The 22,329-nt window shown below is 33.2% G+C and overlaps 1 protein-coding gene across 1 annotated transcript in view; it reads left to right on the top strand.

Moving 5' to 3' along the window:
- LOC113516107 (transcription factor ATOH8) overlaps positions 1–21,004 on the top strand; it is a 34,425-nt gene extending 13,421 nt beyond the window's left edge. The window contains exon 2 of the mRNA XM_026900476.3: positions 16,487–21,004. Coding sequence (XP_026756277.1) covers positions 16,487–17,220 — 734 coding nt within the window. The 3' untranslated portion in view covers positions 17,221–21,004. The remainder of the gene's footprint in view (positions 1–16,486) is intronic.
- Positions 21,005–22,329: the final 1,325 nt, after the last annotated feature.

Here is a 22,329-nt window from a genome sequence, read left to right as displayed (position 1 = left end):
ATTTTAAGACTAAATGGAACCGACTGGTGACTAAATATTTGAAAAAAAAAAACATTTGGATGTTCAAGACAGCTCATAACACATTTACAGACAGATTTACACAAATTTTTGATCACCAGAGAAATATTGTTTACCAATATAAAACAATGAATAATTTAAAGTCAAATCTACAAGATGATGAAGTTCTGATCCACGTAGATTTTAGCGAGAATTATAGCACTAAATACGTAAAAAAAATACAGAACTTTCATTTCGATAGATCTCGAGCACAATTGAGCCTGCATACCTTAGTGGTTTACCTACGAAATTCCATTCTTTCTTTTTGCACAGTCTCCGAGAACATAGCCCATTCATCTGCTGCTCTTTGGACACATCTACGACCAATTTTCAATACTCTTCCATGTGGCATCGAACGAGGGCATTTCTTGAACGATGGCCCTGTAACAGTCCCCTGGTACCTCATACAGTCCCCTGTCATGATTTTTTGAAAAATATTTAATAACTCGGAAAATACGTATAAATTCAGTGGGCCTCCTTATCTAACTAAAATAATAGTTAATTTTCTTCCAAATACGACACGGTTTTTTGGCAAATGGCAAAAATAATTGTCAGGACAGCATTTGTATAGGACCTGTACGAGTTTACAGAGAAATACCCATATATTATGTTGTTTGTGTTAAATACTCGTATTGCTTGTAATTTTTGTTTTTATACTTAATTTATTTATATTTTTCATGTACTGCTTATGAAGTTTATTGTACTAACAATGACATTCAAATGCAATTATATATATTAATGTAATGTAGAGTACACGCTTTTAAATAGAAGAGGAGAAAAGAAAACAATTTTTAACCAAATGCTAGACAAGCAAAGAATATCGTACGTATGTACTATTATTATTACGTAATTGTGTTATTAATAATTACATTTATCTGGTGTTTTTGATTTCTAATGTCAAAAGAGAGGTTATTGAAACTTTTGATTCATCGTAGCTACCGAAATTCTTTTATTTATTTAAGAACTGGTAGATTTGTAAATAATTTTATATAGACCTGGCCAAGAAGAAATTCTATAATTTAAACTTAGAAAAAATATATTTTAAATTTAGAAAGTGTCTGCAATATTTTTTTTAATAATTATTTAAGGAAAAAAAAACATAACACACGTAATACGTGACAGGAAAGTCGTTTAGTGTTAATGTGTGAATAATGTTCAAAATGTTAAAATCGATTTGTAATATCGTTGCCAACAGATGTCGGCCCATTGTAAGCATTGTAATGAGGCTCGGCTCGAACATTTGACTGGCTGGTATGGATTATGACATACGGTTGACAGATGGGGGCATTTGTGTTTTACCATCGTTATTGAATGTAACAATAATAGTAAGTATAGAAAACTAAAGTCAAGTCTGGTATGGCGATACAGGTGGAAAAATATATATAAAATATATAGTAACCTAATAATAATAGTAATTAACAATCCTTTTTTCTCCATACCGATTAAACAATTAAACATAGTATTTTTATTTATAGTGAAAAAAAAAATACTTGTTTTTATATTTCGCGTAGTTGACATTAATATTAAAGGGCTGACACACTCGTAGATGTGGGGAAGCCAAAATTTCTTTGAAAAAGACAAAGGGAGGAAGCGTCCGGGTGGTCAGGCAAAAACGACTCATTGCTTCCCTCGAGTTGCGGATATAGAAAAAAAAAAATGTCGTAGGTAGCTATCAAAGTCTTCTTGTCTTTTTAATGAAGACATAAAAGTGCATGACGTGCTTGATAAACTTTGGAATACATTGATTACTAAGCTCGTGATTTCGTTCGTGCGATTGAGAAATAATTAAAGATTACCAGAAAACTTACCAGAGGATGACTTTGTACAAAAGTCGTTTGCTTGGACGCCTCTGTTCCATTCGTGTTTCTACCGTGAAGCAGTTGTGTCTGCATGGCTGTGTTTCGGTTTGAAGTGTGGGATATGGCAGTAAATTAACAGGGTACAGAGGAATAACACATGAGTCCCAACGCATGCGGGGTATCATGGACTAAACAGTATACTCTGTTATGTCCATGGTACTGCTCATGTCTATAGGCGACGGTTACCACTTTCCATCAGGTGGACTGTCAGCTTATTTGCCATTCTAAGTTGCATAAAAAAAAGATTGTACCCTACAAAATGTTGGCCGAAACGTCGGCAATAAAGAAGCAGGTATGTAGGCACTATTTACCTGTAAAGGCTTTTACATCGCGTTAAGTCCCGATTGTGTATTTAAAATATGTGTAAACAACGCGGAAGTTTTAAAATTAATCACTGGCAGGCCGCCGACGTATACTGATAGCGCAAGCAGGGGTTTTTCAAATGGGTGAAAATGGCAATAGGGTTATTAACCCTACCTGCGCTATTGGTATATACTGCGGGGTACCAGTGAGAGGAGATAGGCGAGGATGATAAGTCAGTTAGCCAGTCAGTCATGACGAATTCAACGATAAATTAGTCACGATTGTTTACAGGGGAAACCGCGTGGAGGTCGACCTGATAGGATATATTTATAGCAATAGCGACTAACCTCCCCATTACTAATAATTGTTGTTAAAAGCAGTATCCTTAATAAGTACAGTGGGATACATTTTTTCTCTCTTAATTTATGCGGTGTAATCTACAGGAATTAATTAGTAAAACAACCAATTTTTTTCTTCGACTTCACAATATTGGAATACTTGCTACTTATTTAACTTCAACTATCTACAATGAAATTAGTCCTCAGCAAATTTACCAATACTCTTGCTTGGTGAACTCGTAAAATGAACATAAAGCATGCGTCAGCGAAGTTGATGTATGTCGTAAAAACGCTTAGAATTTCAGTACTTTCGAATCACAGTTTCCGCAGGAAACTACATTTTTATCGGAGCCAGAGATAAGCTTATTTGTTACATAATTCTTTAAAATTAAACCCGAATACTATTAAATAGCTTATAATTACAATATTTTGATTGCAAAGTTATGTATTTATCTGTGTGGTAACCAGAGTTTAAAAAGAACATGCTATTGACATTTCACAGCTTTATATCATCCAAAGAATGTTGCACGAGAGGATTTTAAAGAATAAAATGTATAACAGAGGCAAAATTAAGATAAAACTCACATACCAAGCCGTCTGGCCAACATGTTAATAGTAGACTAATATTTCCTTAGCATTGGAATGATAATGGGTTCCTGTGGTAACAGTCTATTACTAAATTCGACGGTTTCCATCACGAAAACGAACTGCCTACCAATTGAGTTAATAATAATTCATAATGCAATGAAACTAAGGCGTGAATGACATAGCCTTGTAAGGTCGTCCGAGTGCATGAATGTATTTTATTCATGCTTCAATTCATCTTTAGCTTAGTGACGCAAGAAACAGATAATGCCTGTGTGTGTAGTAACGTGGTACTATCACAGATAAAATAATACTACGCAGTTGTAATTTAGATTTACTGATGTTTTATCACTTTTATGTTTTTTTTTTCTAAATAAACAAAGTTCCTATTCTTAACGAGTCAATGATTAGATATTGATCTGTTATTGTTATTTAACAATATTTTGTCGCACTTTTTATTATATTTTACAGTAGTATCTATAGATTTCTCCTCATATTAGAAGCCTAAACACAAGAAGGGTTGTAAAAAAATGTCAAAAATGAAATTATAAAACAATTCAGGCCCATGGGATTCCCACAAATTATAAGTGTATTTTATTTTACGTAAATACTACAATATAAAATTTACTTTATAAGTTTGCTAGAAATACTGTTACCGTCTTTCGTCCAATGGGGAAGGAAGGTTCTTGAGTGACGACCCCGTATGGGCAAACATAGTGTAGGACGACTCCCCACTAGATGAAGTGATGATCTCAATTGCATTGCAGGAAGCCAGTGAATGCAGGTGACTCAGGACTGTTCCTTATGGCAGTCTATGGGGGAAATCTATGTTCAGAATTGGACGGATAATGGCTGAAATGATAATGATAATGATAAATGAAAATATACAGTATTTGTATATTATACCTTTCACAAATTGGCTCTTATATCAGTAATGATATTGTTATGAACTAAAAAGATAACATCTTAAAATACTTAGACGTCATATCGTAGTATATACATATATACATATTTATCATTATGAATGACTACTTTTTCATGTTGTTGTTTTTATTACAAAATGTTTATAAAAACGTGGCTAATGTTTTTGTTTATAATACATGTTATGTTTACTCGACAACCACACGTCACTACATTCCTTGCGCGCCACACAACACATTTGCATTAATTTGTTAACAAGAAACGACTGAATTCAAGTTTACTTCGAGCTAACTGGTCATACAACGAACGGTGACTGTTATTAATTTGTATGAAAAAATATCCCGGAAATGTAGAGAGTACGTATTTACTTGAACTCGGTTTCTTATTGTCTCGATTCTTCTTGCAGTCGTGTTTTCACTGATGTTACTTTATGTTTGATTATTTTAAATATACCCTTATACCATAATTAATTATAATGTTACCTTTATTTAAAATTATTATTTTTATTACTCCTATCGGTAAAATTAAAATATCAAATACAAAAAATAATACTAATTTTTTTTAGCTGACTACAGTCGGCTAGAAATTTAAATACATTTAAACTATATTTTTTTGGAGAAGAGGTAAAGATGAAACTTAAATTATAATGCCATATGGCCATTGAAATTTTCCCATCTGGTAGTTTCTCGACTTGCCTGCATGCGAAATTAACTATTTATGTGTGATTTATATCATCGACAACGGGGCGCCGGTGCGAGGTCACTTTGTATGGCCGATGGCGCCAACTCACTATTTGGATGCTGTACATGTTGTTATTTGCCATTTTTAAGGCTTGAAGCGAATATTTTACTAAAAATAACGATTTCAAACTTGCGTCCATTGAATTTGCTGGATAATTTACATTGCATATCATTTTTTTTAATTCTTAAACAATGTGTCGCTGTTACATACTTTTTCCCGGCAAAAAATTAACTTCAGTAACGAACATACTAATAAACGACAAGATATTTTGTAGCCATATTCGAAATTTGAAAATGGCTTCTCATCACTGCTACAGTACATTCTATCTACAATACAATAAGTTTATTCCCATGTTATCGCCGTATTTAAATGCATCAAAGAATTTGCCTAGCGACTCTGACAAAAACAAACTGTGTGGAGTGTATGGTAATTTGATGAGCTCTATGTCGTCAGTATACTTACATAATAATTATGATGACATTAAATGCCAGTACCTGATACTGTAAAATGATAATAATAACATCCCTAGATACTATTCACTATCTACGTAATAGATAATTTTTTTATACAACTTAGAATGGCAAACAAGCTGACAGCTCACCTGATGGAAAGTGGTAACCGTCGCCTATAGATATTAGCAGTACCATGGGCATAACAGAGTATACTGTTTCGCCCATGATATCCCCCATGCGTTGCCATTCCTGAGGACTCAGGTGTTACCCTCTGTACCCAGTAAATTCACGCCATATCCCACCCTTCAAACCGAAACACAGCCATGCAAACACAACTGCTTCTGACTGATTTAGAATTGAGGGGGAATGTTTTTTGAAAGTATGCAAGTTTTGGTGCAACGTTTAGCTAGTACAAGTAGGGTGTGGTTGCATTATTTTTTATCATGGAATTACCCATAGGTTGAAGTTTAGAAAATTAATATGCAAATATTAGAGGAAGAGTTAACCATTGGACGAATCCTGCTTTTATAAAGATTTTGCTTCGCATTAAAAAACAAATACCTCAATTTTGGCAATATGCAATTTACACTTGAATAAATACTGTCGGATGTTAACGGAAGCAGAATAAGTGTAACGAACACTAAATATACTAGCCAATGGAGAAGTTTTTTTTCTAATAATACAAGAGGCCTCACCTGGTGTTAAATGACTGCCGCCGTACATGAGTATTCGCAACACCGGTGGAATTGCAGATGTACTGCTGGCTTTTTAACATATGAGCTTGAAATATGCTCATCATCCTGAAACTCCTAAATTTTAAGATGTTCTTTTCAGGGATGTTTTTTATCTTCCAGGACATAAAGTTACAGCAATAAATTAAGTGCTGCGGCGTTTCTTTCTCAAAATCTGCGTACACTTTTTGTGCATAAGCCTAGTTGTGCTTGTAGTCTGCAGTGAGAGCCCTTGTTAATACACACACATTATTTTTACTCAAAAGAGCTAATTTCTTAATTTTCTAAACTCCTTAATTATGGCTTTCGAGTGATTAAATTCTGGTAATGAGAGTCGGCTATTATTTGAAGTTTTTAAGCCATCAAGTTTAAGATGTCTGACTTGTAGGTATACCTCAAAAGTATACCATAATAAGGTTATGGCTCTTTATTGAGCATTCATTACCCCTTCCTTTGCTAATTGGTCAGCTGTTTATTTTCCATGAATGAGTGACCTGGGTTCCATCTCAAGATAATGTTATTTCTGCTGTCCAAGTCATTTAATAACATTATGCAGACTACACTATTATGCCCATGTATATCTCTCATGCGTTGCCATTCCTGAGCACTACGATGGTAAAAATATCGTATAAAATACAAGCAAAAAAATACAGACGAATTGATAATAACCATCTCCCTTTTGATGTCGCATAAATATCTACTAAGTGTCTAGGTTTTATTCAAATCTAGGCCATCGGAAACATGTAACTAATGGCTTGTGACAATGTGTCAGTTCAGTGCAATATTTCTAGTCTAGCCAGGTGGTTATATAAATTAAACATTGTATTTGAGATTAACATAAAAAAAATCTGTTCAACTACATTTGAAAGTCACAGCGGGAAACAATACATACAAATAGGAATCAACCTGCAATGAAAATTTTATTCCTTTTTGGTAAAATATTTTGGGTTACTAACTAGTAACAAAGTCGGAATGATGTTTTACTTTTTTATACCATAAAGGTGGCAAACAAGCATACGGCTACTGTAGTTTATGAACGCCTGCAATACCAGAGGACTCTCGTCCGTGTTGCCGATCCTGAAGAAATCTTAACTAAAATAAATAAATAATAAATTTACCAGAGGGGAGACTTTGTATAAAAGTCGTTTCCTTGGGCATCTCTGTCCCATTCGTGTTTCTACCGTGAAGCAGTTGTGTTTGCATGGCTGTGTCGGTTTGTAGGGTGGGATATGGCGTGAATTTACTGGGTACAGAGGAATAACACCTGAGTCCTCAGGAATGGCAACGCATAGAGGGTATCATGGGCGAAACAGTATACTCTGTTATGTCCACGGTACTGCTCATGTCTATAGGCGACGGTTATCACTTTTCATCAGGTGGGCCGTCAGCTTGTGTGCCATTCTAAGTTGCATAAAAAATAATTAAAAAATGAATTTTTGCTAGTTTTTGTTGATTGACATCTGCTATAATTATTTTATTGTATTTCTATAATTAAGATGAACGTGATGACCTAGGGTCCCTATGAACCTAGGGTAGGTTTAATAATGCAAATTTTAGATTTATATTATTATTTAGGTTTCAAAATAAAAAAAAATTTTCAATTGATCGGATTCATTATCGTGTTAGTCCTATTAGTTTTATGACGATTCATGTTGTTTTTTTACGAAGCAAAATCTTACTTACGTAGCAAAATCTATTTATATTGTAATTCTTATATGGTATTTGTCTATGTCTAGTTTTATGTTTTTTTAAGGATTCTATTTGTCATTTACGTATGTTATTTTTATTTGCTTTATTCCTTTCTACTTTTGATTATATTTCCGTCTACACTTTTATCTATAATATAGAACGTTTGTTTTCATTTTATTATTAGCTACAACCAATGATATTATCCATTTGAATAATGTAAGTATCGTATGTATAAATTCAGTATATTGTCCATTTGTTTACCACGTACATTCAAATTCAGTTTAAGTATACTAAAGTAATATGAGTCCAAATATGATGCTCTTTGTGAAGACAGCCTTTCACGTTTACAATCGTAGTGGAACTAGCGACCCGCCGCGTCTGTTCGTTTTTTTTTTTAATAAAATACAGTCCATTTTACTTACTGATAATGTAGCTTTCTATAGGGGAATAAATTTAGAAAATTGGTTATGTATTTTTAAGTTTATCGATTACAAATAAATAATTAAATTCTTCCTCTTTATATAATAATATTAGGTTAGATATATGATATATACATATTGTATTGCGTGATAAAGTTTCGGGTTCGATTCCCAGTAACTAACTTTTCTAAATTAGCTCGGGTCCGAGTGTTCTGGGTTTTGTCTCTAGATGTTCGTTTCTTGGCTATACAATACAGGGTAAATGGTAGGGACAGGTGAAAAAAAAAATCCACTCTTACCTTCAGGGGGGAAAGTTGGTAGAGGCAAGCAGAACTGGCCATTATAGATTGAGAACCAGGCCATTGGTGTCACTGTACACCAATGGCCTGGTTCGTTCGTGAGTACAAAAAATAAAATTAATATTAATGGATATATATATATATATATATATATATATATATATATATATATATATATATATATATATATATATATATATATATATATATATATATATGCTCATGGGGATCCGAGGCCAGGAGCCTTTTTAAAGAGATATCACGCCGGTTGATAGAAGCCTATGGTGATCAAAAGGCTGGCCAATATCTATAATTTGATCAATATACTCGTATCTCCGTAATTATTTAGCGTGAACATGCGGCGAGCCCCCTAGGATCCCAGTTGGTAGTGACCTTAAAGAAATATTTTTTTAATTTATGTTTTAAGGCATTCTTTTCACTGAAATATGATTGTCATTGTAAATTATCATATGTGTTGTTAAAGTTGTATGTGTCTTAAGTAAACAGTTATCTGTACTATTAGAAAGCCAAAATTAAGGTTATATACCTAATTATTATTTAATATAGCTAGTAATAATAAAACTATGCGATTAATAATTATTCTTCAGCACGTGATTCTGAGCCCAGGTGGGGTTGTTGAGTCTGCCGTATCGAGACAATGGTATGTTTTGACTCCCAGAGACTTTCAACAGTATTTGTACAGTTGTTAACAATGCTACGCTACAAGTCGACTAAATTGTTAACTATAATGTAATAATACATTCTTTTTAAATACTCGAATTATTATGCCCCTATTTACCCATAATTTCGGGAAAATATATGTGTATGCGATGTGACATGTATTTTTATTAGGAATAGTTGTCGTGGCATTTACAGAAGTAAAATCATGTTTTATACATTATATAAAACATTGTATAAATGAATATAATAGAATAGTTAATTTGCTTTGAATAGATGATACAGTTTTTATAAGTAAACAGATCCATATTTAGGTAATACCATAGATAATATAATACTTTTTTTTTATACCACGCAAGCGGCAAGCAAGCATACAGCCCGTCTGATAGTAAACGGTTATTGTAGCCTATGCACAACTGCAAAACTAGTGGTGTCACGTGTCACTATACTATATCATTCAAATTATACCTTTAATATATTTTTTTAATGTCAGTAATTAATTATCATTATCATCGTCATCATCATCATATCAGCCCTTGACTGTCCACTGCTGCTAAGCTTTTACCAGATAGGGAGTTTTGCCAGTAGTTGCCTCGCTTGGCATTAGAGTTGGTATATGCAGTTGGGCTTTTAGTGATATTTTAAGAGGGACGCTGCTACCCATTCCTCTATCAATAAGTTCTTTTAATTGTCTCTTACGACACCCACGGGAACGGAAAAGGTGGCCCATTCGATGCCGGGACCGATTTTTATGATTTTTTGTTATTAGCTTTTGGTACAAAAATATATTATAATTTTACTCAATCCTAGATGGAGTAAGCGGTAAGATATTTCGTCTACTCTTCCAGGTATAGAATGCCTGCGCTGTTGGAAATATCATCAATAGACAAAATTTCTCTTTATGTAAGCCATATTCTTGCACAACATATATGCGCTAATGTATGCTATTATAAAAGTTTTATTATGACTAAACTAAAATATATACACGCCGGGATTTGTCTATCAATGAACTTATGTACTATAATGTTTCTCGTTATTAATAAGCGTAGTCCATGTATATTAATATAATAATAATAATTTTTATTTCGGACTATTTTGGTCCATTAATATTTATTAGTGATAATGTTCTTAAAACTAACACTCACACATACGCACGCATGCACGCATTCACGCACGCACGCACGCACGCACGCACGCTCGTACGCACGCACGCACACATGCACGAAAACACACACACTTATATATATATTATATTAAAAAGTATACAAATAATCACCGCTGTACAATTCCATTGGAATAGAATGCCACAGTGATTAACGTACCCACTGTCTGTATGAGTGATTTTTTAAATATAATGGCCTAATGTCAATCTCTGAATTTAGATTTTTCATGCAACATCAGCTCAGAAACTATTGTTTTGTAGTCTACTCTGTATTTTCCATCTCGAAATCGTTATTGATTGACAGCATTATTAATATAAATATTTTGTACCCATTTGTTTGCCAGTACGATTCGATCGTTAGAAAATTCCTAGAAAGACAACCTCAGAATATATCATGAATAATTTAGTGGACTTACGTTTAATCTACACAGTGTAGACTACATTACGTGTACTTTTACGACCTGCATATAACACAAGTGGCTGTCGTCTCTATCTATTTTATTATTTATCATTTTCAGCCATTAATTATCGAATGTTGAACCGCCTTTTTCATAAGTTACCAGGAACTATCCAGAGCCATTTGCTTCCAATAACTGTCTAATGTAAGGTCATCAAACGTTACATTTGCCTGTAGGTACAGGGTTGTTAATCTAGAACCTTTTTCCTCACTGGTTGTCGATTCTTGAAACTCATTGTTACTTCAATTTGTTGATTCTTTGGGCTATATTGATCATTTTGGTCCTTCTGAGCATATCCTTAGTTCGAATTTCATTAAGTTCTCCGTATCTCTTTTAGCGACTTCTATAGAGCTTCCACCATGTAACTGGGCACTTGTATACTGTACGCACTTCGAATTTTCATTTTGTTGCACTCTTGTATACGTGGTTTATTTTCTTAATTGCCAATTGCCTTTTACGATATTCATTTTTATAGAAATATATGACATTTTTATGACTAACCAGTAATATTAAGTAGTATTTAAATTTCTAGAATTTTAGTTTTCTAATTTAAAATAAGTACTGGTTTAAAAATTTACCGGGACATCTAACGATTATTTTTTTCTAAATAAAAACATAAGTAGGCACTTATGTATTTACTGTATGTAATGGAAATCCATTGGCCTTTAATGTCTCTAATGGTTTCCAATTAGAAAATATCAATTCACACGGGTCAAGTTTCTAAGTACAAATATTAAAACGGAAGCTTTTAACTCTGTGGTAGTGTCAAGTAAGTTAAATTAATGATATTGAAATAAATCGTTTTTAATTAAAACGAGTATGTTTATAAAACTGTTCGCTTAGAAACTTGTAGGTGGAACTAGAGGCGACAGCATGGCGCCAGCACGTCGCCGCAGTGGCGGGCCGCCTGCGCGACCGATCGAATGATCGCGGGCGATGGGATTCTAGCGATCCCGGGATTTATTTGTACCGGGATTGAGATTTCTCAGACTGACTCGACTTAACTTTATTTTAAAAATCATTTCCCAGGGTATATTAAAACCGGGATTGAAATTTCTCAGATTATTCGTTTAGATTTTTTTTTAAATTTCGCGGGATGAGATTTGTCGTTTTTGTTTCGAATTTAATTTTTTTTTTCAATAATATATTATTGAATATTTTTTTATGTGACTTTTAGATATAAATAAAAAAAAAAAAACTGTACATTATATCAGAATTATTAAGGAAAGAAGATTAATTTTAAGTTGAAACGAAAATAGTATTTATTTTAATATATGATTTTGATATCATAACTAAACTATCATACCTAAAATATAGGAATATTTGTTTGTTTTTTCTTCATTTATACCTGCTGTAGGAAATAAATTTGATTAGCTAATACTGACACATAAGTGTCCACTTTGTATTTATTTTCTTTCTTAATTGTTTTTATAAAATATACCTTATTATGTAGATATACAGTTATATAATAAGATGACTAAACATAAATATTGTTTAATGAAATGTAAAGTCAATTCGTCATAGTCCAAGTAGGTACCTCCCTTAGGCACCTCCCTTAGGCACCTCCCTACTAACCTAACGTCATATTTTGAATTGCAAATGCCCAATGTTTACTAATAAAACACGATGCCAAAGAAAAGTAATAGATTACAAGCGAAGTGGCAAAGCAATAGTGTACGTACCACGCCGGCGCCATCGGTAATGTTTGTTCGGTGAAAGTCGCAACAAAATCACGACTTCTCATACATTAAGCTTAAGTGACCGTGCGAATGTGTAACCGCGGACACGACATTACCAGTCTGATTATTTTTTTCTGGCACATAACTGACCGCTCATCATTTTCTCATTTCGTTTTGTATCGTCACGTAAGCGAAATTCTTCGTAATTACTCGCCCCCGTAATCAAAGCACATCACTAGTGATTTAGGACGTCCATGACACTGGACACTGGCATGAATCAAATATATATTTGGTTATAATAAAAGAAAAAAAAAATATATATATTCAAATATTATTTTTTAAAATAAGTTCGATTCCATTATACCGTTCGTAAATTGAATTCAAAGGCGCTCTGTTTCTCTATGGACGTGTTCGGTTTCTGTGAAATTTGGCGCCAGATCTTTATCTGGAGATCCGTAGTGCTTTATCTGGTGCTGAGATCGACACTCATTCAACGATGGGAGCCCACGGAGCGGGCCCTTTGAGTTCAACTCTTTGTTTTAACACGTCGCTGTGAAGCGGCGCGCCGACGTAATGAGCAACCTCGAGCCTCGACTTCTCCCAAGAGAAACCCTTATTTTATTGTAACTGTGATATATTGCTCTCGTTCTCGATCGTATAGGCAAGTTATTAATCATTTTTTTATTGGATCTGTTTTTTTTTTATTGGAAGCGTTCATTAATTTAAAATTTATACACATGATTTTCACAACTTTTTTTTAATTATAAAAATGTTTTGCTGTTCAAAGCAATTAAAACCTCAATCGAACGTAGGCGGAGTCGTCTAATCTGCACTCAACCGTTTTGTTCATATAAAAACACCTGTAGTGTGAGATGCCTGCTTCATAAACGCGCGGCTTGCTGAGATCGTTCGTGTTAGAACCGCGTTAATGTGCTATTAGGATATTTGTTTCGGAACTGTATACGAATAGAATAAAGTTCAGAATGGCATGACAATTTTGTTTATGACCGGAAAATGAATGGTGTTAAAAAGGAACGCCTTCGCGGCGCCGCGGCCACTCGATTATGAGCCATAAACTAATTCCGGTAGCTAACCCATTAAGAATATACTATTATCTATATTAGATGGTTGTGTTGGCAACACTTATGTTTCGAAAGTGTTTACTTATCAAAATATTTGTTTACGGATGTCGCGAGGCATAATTATATTGCCAGCGAGATAACTGAGGTTGTGCTAAATTATTTAACAATGTATTATCCGCAGGTGATTCACGTAAATACGAGCTAACCTATAAAATAAACTTTATGGAGTTAAAGTTAAATCTGCTTGTATAGTTTGGCTTATTTTTATGTTTAATAGTGATAGAACTTTAGTTAGGTTTAGTCATTGGGGATCACTACATTTAGATCAATTTAATCTCGCAAAGACACTATTGTGATTCCACAATTACAAAATGCGTCCTTCATCTCTTGCTCTTTAACATATCTTGGAATTGTCAATGTTCTTTCATTGGATTACACAGTGCTGATATCTCTAGTGACAGATAGTTCCATAATTAGCTCGAACTCGATATCCAATAAGCCTAACACTGCTTAATTCGATAGAGTAAACAATTTCTGATAACTGTTGCTTTATAAGTCATAAATTTGATCTCGCATGGTTTAAGTACCTAGATACTAGTTTAAAATTTTGACTCGGCCCAATAACATGCTATGACAATAGTCAAGCTAAAGATTCCAAGCTTCCAAGTGTTATTGAGGCTTTAAATTTAACGAGAGATTTTGCCTCTCTCTGCGTGTTCCACCGCCCCTATAATATACTGTGTTCTGAGGAACTTTTTCGCTTCATATCCAGGCCACTTTCTACCATCGTACTGTTTGCCATCGACAGTGATTTCAAACCCATATCTTAGAACCTAGATACGGTATTTGCTTATTTACCTGAGCTCTACCTGAGATCTTTGTTGTAATTTCAATGGCTTAAAAAGGTTATCTAATTTGAAAACCAAGTTCAAGTCTTGTTCGTTAGTTAATACTTCCTAATGTATCAACATCATTGAAAGCTGCATTAACACGTGATCGTTTAGGGTATTTAGGGCACCGTTACGTTATTAAGAAATAAAATATGATACTTATCATTCACAACAGTTTTATGACCAAATTCCGGTGGATGGCCATTTATTTCCGTTTTTAAAGAATCGTCAGTTAATACATTACTGATATCGTAAATGTGAAAGTGTGTAAAGTTACTCGGAGCTATGAATGTTTGTTACTCAATCACTCTTAAACGGCGGAACAGATTTGAATGAAGTTTGTTATACTTATAGGTCATATCCTACAGATTAATTCATAAAATATAAATTTAATCTATTTGCTAACGAAAATTGATGAAATTGAAAAACTTTTCACAAGGGAAATGGTTTGATGGAAAATCGAAATAAACAGCGTTTCCAGATTGGATTTTTTTTTTGGAAATTATGAATAACAGTTTTAGTATTTGTAAATTGTACACAGGTAAGGGAAGGGATAAGAGGGAAAAGTAGTAGCTGAGGCAAAATGTAGCGAAAAACGATACAAATCTGTGTGTTGGGTAAAAATCAAGTATGTGGACTGCTCAATATGTATATAAAATAATATGATTAAATAAATAATCGTCGCTCCTCACCATATGGGCAGAAACCTGTTTGGTGTCGTACATACCAACGGCTCGCGGGCACGGCATACACGATGTTATGTTTATATCGATGACATTATATCTTGAGAAATGAAAAAAAAATATTGCTAATCAAATATGACGCTACTGGTTTGCAATTATATGTGTTTTCTATACACTTTATTAAGAATATTATACGCGTAAGTGATTTAAAAAAAACACACACACAGAGACACAAATAAAGAGACGATCTCAGTAAAATAAAAAAAGAGATTTAATAATAATTTGCGATCTATATACACATTTGAAAGAGATAATCTAATTATGCAGAAAGTTGAATAATGTGTAGATTAATAATATATTTTATAGATGGAATTTGTAATAGAATTACTAATTTTATTTGAATATAAATAAATATTACTATTAACCTATCTATACCTTATTATATATATATCTAATAAATAAAAAATAAAAGCCAATCATGCTATAAACACAAAATTTATTTAGTAAGAAGTGAGAGATCAAATGACTTTTAATTGTCAATAAACGAGTTATGTTAAACATAATGAGTATTTATATCTTCGGATTTTATTTATTTAAGAATTTATTTAAAAATCGCCTCGTGTAGATCGCTCTGACGTCATATGCGCAGGCGCCGGCGCCACGACCCGTGTGACTTGATCTAAGCTTGTTCCGTCCATACAATTTGAAGAAATTATTAATTATAGAAAAAACCCAATGGTTTTTCACATAGTTATAATAATTTACAATAATTCGCGCTTACCGTATATAAGAGCGTTGACATTTATGCAGGCTTTTATATTACATTCGAAACATAAGGTCGCCCATTGTTTTCTTACTTTGATGATTTCTTGTTGTTTGTATTTACAATAAGTTTACTATTGTAATCTTTTGGAGGAAACAATAAAGCGTATATATAAATCTTTCTATTATATCGAGTAAATGTTTTTTTCTATTCGAAATTTAAATTACAAAATGATGAAATTCTATTTTATAATAATTCTAAAAATGAATATTTAAAAAGTTTCTATTAGCTACCTACTTACCTAGGTAAAAAGCTAACTAGATTCTAGAAGCCAACTTTACTGTGACGTTTATTAGACGAGCACTCGTTCTGTTAGTACGCAGCTCATGTTGTCTATAACGATGTCGGCGCCGTTTGTACGTTTGTCCGTTGCCTTTTTGTTGTGCACCAGCTTCCGTCGTGATCTTAATTGAACACACATTTTCTAAATGTGGCAGTTGATATAATAACATTAATATGATCACTGATACTGATTTGATCGTAGTTTTTCAAGTTTCAAATATCATACATTATCATTATACTTATTATATTATTCGAATAGTACCTATACCTACAGATACTGTTTTTTTTTTATTTTGTGTATTTATTTATTCTATATCTAGCTTGCAGACTAACATATATTTCTTTCTTGTTTCAGATCGAATTTTAGAACGTGATGCTGGATTCGTATCGGGCGGAGAAGACGATGACTCGTGTTCAGGTCCAGCGCATTCCGACGACTCGGGAGTAAGACTAGTCGAGAATGACTCTAGACTCAAGAGAGAAAGAACTCCCACCCGCAACCAGCCCCCAAAGAAACGGATTCGTTTGAATTCTCGAGAAGATCTGCAAAGCCCCGAAAGCGAATCACCAGCCAGTCCTTTCAGACCGTGGTCTTTTATCGAGGAACCTCAAAGAGAACCTCTGTCCTTGGTGAAGAAGACAAGTGAGACCAGTTTGTTAAGGCAAAGGAGAAGGCCTGTAGAACCACCTCCGGTAATCCCACCGCCTCCTGTGCCAGAAACAAGGCCTGGACCACCAAGAGTGCCCCCTCATCCTGGAGTAGTAGAATCTTACCCCGAAAAACCTAAACCTAGAGAGCAAAGAAATTACAAGAACATGACAAGGGAAAGGCGGATAGAAGCTAATGCTAGGGAAAGGACCAGAGTTCACACAATAAGCGCAGCATTCGATACTCTAAGAAGATCTGTCCCCGCGTATAGCCACAACCAGAAGCTATCAAAACTATCTGTTTTACGGATAGCCTGCGCATACATCGCAGCTTTATCAGCAGCGATAGATCCAGAAGCGGATTTGTCAACAGCAGTGGAAACTGTCACGCAGACAATACACACAGAAGGAAAATTAAGAAAAAAGAAAGACGACCCTTGAATAGGGCTGACGTTAGACGGTTTAACGTTATATATTTGCTCCTTGCATTTGACTTCGTTTCGATCTGATGGCAGAAGAAGGGAAGTTCATTAGAATCATGCTGTTAGTCTCATCATGAAAGGCAATATCATTTAAAATTAAGGGCATAGATTTGATAGCAGATTACGTGGATTCTATTATGCCCATTTCGTACAATGTTGAATCCAATTACCATATGAAGAATTAGAGTTGTCTATGATCTTTCCAAAATCACCCCAGTGTTAATAAGAATGCAATAAAGTCTAGTGCGTCGCTAATATTACGATCAACGTAGACTGATGCACTATTTCATAGATTGTAGATTTTAACTTTACCTGTCATGGTAGACGCCACGTTGTTGGTACTAGATCATATACTTCTAGATGGAGTGCCAAATGTGAAAAGCTCAATAAACGGTCATTCAGTTATAGCAAATACCTAGTTTTTTAAATAAAAGAAATGTATTTCTGGTGCTGCAAGTAATAATTGTAACATTCTGGTATTCTTATAATCACACACTGACAAATGTATTAGTGTAGTAGTATATACCTACGTGTAGTGCATGATACAAATTCGCTCATATAAGAATACGAGTAATGAATTTGAGCTGTTTTTGGCGAATTGTATGTTGAGAAACTCTATCTAGATGTTATTAATCTAAGTGTTGATATTATACCGTCCCATGATGACGCCCTTGACTGTGGTAGTACAAAAGTGACAATAAATATTGGATAAATCTCGAAATTTTTAACTATTTATAAATGTTTATGGAATTGCTATAAAATTTTACCGCTTATTAGCTAACACAAAGCACAGACACAGTTTAAAAATATGTGCATGAAAACATAGCACTATTAAATTCATTGGGGTATCTAATGAAAATCAGTTCCTTTTTACTTTCTGACTGATAACAGTACAAAAGATGTTCCTTAATGTATTTAACAGATCTCGATCGGCGGTTATTAAAAGACGAATGTGAATATTTGATAATGTTAGAAGAAATATTTTGCATGTTTGACCAATAAACTTAACGTACTTAATAATTGTTCTTATGAATTTTCTGTATTATTAAATTTGTTTTGGATTCCAAGATTAAAACTACAAAAATTAATATCTCCCAATGATTTTTATGCAGATTTTGTGGGTTCCAAGACAGAAATATCTTTTTCTTTGTACGGGGTTTTCACTACGCGATGTCATGTTGCCGTTAATCTTTGTAAAATCGCTATGGGATTATTTTCAATCGACTTCAAAGAGTTCTCGATTCAGTTGTTCTTTTTTTATGTCTGTTACCTCATAACTGCGTTAGTTATAAACCGCTTTGGAAAATTCCTTTGTATTTGACAGCGTATAGGTACTTACAGATTGATTCCACAGAAATTTATAAAAATTGATTCACTAGTTTAATTTTGGAATCAAAATAGCTGGTTTTAACACAGTTGAAGTCGTTATTTTTGTGGAAAACAATTTTAAATTATTATCAATTTTAGGTAGGTAACTTGAAATATTACGTGCAAGACTATCTAGCTAGATGAAGATAATTTTTATCGATTACAAAAAGAGATCCTTCATTTGACTAAATCTTTGTTTGTTGAATACACGATTTTCTTTTTAAATCAAAAGTACCTGTAGTCCCATACAAATTTATGTCAATATTACTAGATTAATATTTCTTTTTATGAAACAAAATGTTTAAAATATTATTTCTGACGTAACTCGTTCGAATACCAGTGATATGAAATTTCAATATGTAAGCTTTAATTAAACCCTACAATTGATTCAAGCAGAGTAACATTATGCAAAATATAATAGCGTTTCAAAGATACAGAACTTCGTAATTCACACCCAATTTAAGGGTTAGCCGGAAATTGCTTGCATACAAAATAATTGTTGAAAAACAAAGAATTTATAAACGATTTGTATTTCGATATTTTTTCGTCGCGACAGATATTTTACATCACTATTATACATAGCAATATCTTAACTCAACAATGTTAACCATTCCTCAGTCCAGTATTAAATGAAAAAAAAAAAAAAGAAAATAACTGTTCGTAATGACAAATCTAAAGTGTATTTTTGGCTTTAATAATAATATTTATTAAAATCGAGTCAGTAATTTTAAGAGAGATGTATATAATTATGTGCGTAGATAAGTCGACGTAGTTTTGTATATATCTAATACCTATGTAGTTTGTAAGTACCATGTGTAAATAAGATTGTTGTACTATTTCTGATACGTTTAAAATGAAAATGTTCAATTGTTAAAATAAAATATTGAAAATTACACGTAAAGTAATTGGATTAAGCACTATTCACACAGTTCTTGGCTTGGTTTATGTCAGAACTCTTCAGAGACGAGAATTGTGTTGCTAATAATTTTTTTTATAAAGCTGTTCACATAGGTACTATTTAGGATGAAACTAAGTGCTCAGGTTTATACTGGTTGCCGTTACAGATGTGGTGAGTGCGAAAGCGAACCCATGTCTCCGACATATGGCATCTTGAGGGTATATCGTCTGGTTTTTGGTGGGTACACCCCCACCTTACGGGGGGATTCCCACAGTACCCATTCACCTTCTACAAGGTGAATGGGTCTGCATAAAGCATTTTCCAAACGATAAAAGAAAAAAAGGTTTATACTGGTTGGGTTCTAATCCTTATCACCTATGTGAACATCTGTCCTTATGAGTATTAAGTCAGGTCAGTAAGCCCGTCATGAAGAATTTACCAGGGATTAACCAAGATTGTTTCGACCTGGTATATATATATATATATATATATATATATACACTATATATAGAATGGTATATATAATATAAACTATTGCTGGCAATGGGTTTGCTAGTCCCCTCCAATTTATCCAATAATTTTGCCACCTCCTCTTCACTCCTTTTTTAATGAATATGAACACGCATAGGTCGTCTTCGACCCGACAATGACCTTGGGCACTTCGAGGTTAGATATCTTCTGACTCGGAACGGTGTGAATACGGTTTATTCAGTAACATTTTCATACATACTTAATTTAATGGATTCGGTTGTTTTACGAAGAAAAAAATCACACAGATTAATGTCAATATTTGCATGATTTCGACCGACTTCTAAAAGAAATAAATTCTCAAATCGGTTGTATTATTATTTATGTTTGTTACCTCATAACTCCGTCACTTATATACCAATTTCGAAAATTCTTTTTTTTTTTATTTAAAAGCATATGCTTACAGATCAGTCCTTTAAAAAATTTGCCACAGTTGGTTCATTGCTTTGCTTTTTAAATTAAAATAACAAGTTTTGCTACATTTGAAGTCGGTTTTTTTGGGAAACACAGTTTAATTTATCGACCGTTTATTTCACAATAGTGAAATTAATATTGTTAAGTGAGCCTTAAACATGCATTGTGATAACTCATGTAAATATTGTAGTGTAATTAGTATTATAAACACATTGATAAAGAGTGATTATGTATGATAAATCATTGTATGAAGGCACCTACCTATATAGACAATACGACTATTGTCAGACTGTTTTGCATTATTTCGTTCGTAAATTCATATACCCTGTCAAATATACTGTGAGCTTTGTTCATTAAAATATGTATCGAAATAATAATATTGAATAAATATATCCAGCAATTATATAATTAGATTAATCAAATGACTTTATGAAATATGAACGAACATTGAGTGAAATGTATAGAACATTTGCAAGTGAATACAGGTCAGTGAAAATTATAAAAGAGAAAATAAATGATGAATATTAAAGAATTATATTTTTTTGTTTTATTTTATTTTTATGTTAAGGCCTTAGATTATATAGATAGAGGATCGAGTCTCAAAAACAGGTCAACTTTTTGTCAGCTAATTGTCAAATTAGCTGGCTCGTTTTTTTATCAGTATTCTATATATTTACGCATAAAATGTATCTTGACGTATTATTTAATACATAAAATGAGTGTTTACTTATTAAAAAGATGCAGAAATTATAAGACAAATTAAATATAGAAGTTATAAAGGAATCACACATGACTATTTATCACGCAAAATTGTATGAAAAAGTTGACCCGTTTTTCTCGAAGCATTTCTACCATATAGAGACACTGTTTCTATATAATCGAAATTTAAGGTCTTTGCTTTTCGGGCCTCTAGATATCCCAACCTTTATGGTGTGTAGAAGCATGTATTAATTAGTAGGCATATTATTATAATAAAAATGGAAAAGAAATGAAAAGAAAAATTTGTGAAAAGTGTTCATTAAAAGATTAAATATATATAATTCAAATGATGAGGTTCAATAAAAAATTTGATATATATAACTTTATAACTTAAAATTTAAAGATAATCTTTAGTCACCAGCCTATTTCATTTTTATGCTATAAAATAAAAAAAAAAAACCATACATGCGGATAAAATACGAAACTTTTTATTATTAGTAGTGGCAATAACTTGGGAACACCAGGACACACCGTGGTAGCATAGGAGAATCATAGAGCAACTAATCATTATGTTTTAAACAAATGTTTTATCGATATTCGATATTTATTTTTTTGGAAAAAAATATTATCTCACAGGTAGAACATTCCTTTAAAAGTATATTAGTATTTTCAGTTTCACCTGTAAGTATACTATTTACTTGTAGTTTGTAAAAAAATCCATTTTAAAATCGTTTAAAATATTAAACTTAATTCATAAATGTTTAATTTAATTCTTTTTTATACAACTTAGAATGGCAAACAAGTTGACGACCCACCTGATGGAAAGTGGTAATCGTCGCCTATAGACATGAGCAGTACCATGGACATAATAGTGTATACTGTTTCGCCCGTGATAATCCCCATGCGTTGCCATTCCTGAGGACTCAGGTGTTTTTTTTGATGGGTGAAAATGGAATGGTAATCCCGCCTGTGCTAACGGGATACGCTGGCGGAGCACCAGTGAAGGGTGATTGATGAAAATGTAAACAGGCCCGTTAGCCCATTATGATGAGTTCCTTAGGAATTAACCATGATAGTTTCTAGGGGGAACCGCGAGGAGGTCGACCTATTTGAGTATATTGCTAGCAATGGGATTCTCAGTCTAAATTACTAACAATCCCT

Source organism: Galleria mellonella, unplaced genomic scaffold (assembly GCF_026898425.1).
Source record: "Galleria mellonella isolate WM207_F2 unplaced genomic scaffold, CSIRO_AGI_GalMel_v1 utg56, whole genome shotgun sequence".
NCBI classification, from domain to species: domain Eukaryota; kingdom Metazoa; phylum Arthropoda; class Insecta; order Lepidoptera; family Pyralidae; genus Galleria; species Galleria mellonella.
The sequence above is the reverse complement of the archived record's forward strand: the minus strand, read 5'-3'. Positions and strand labels throughout refer to the sequence as shown.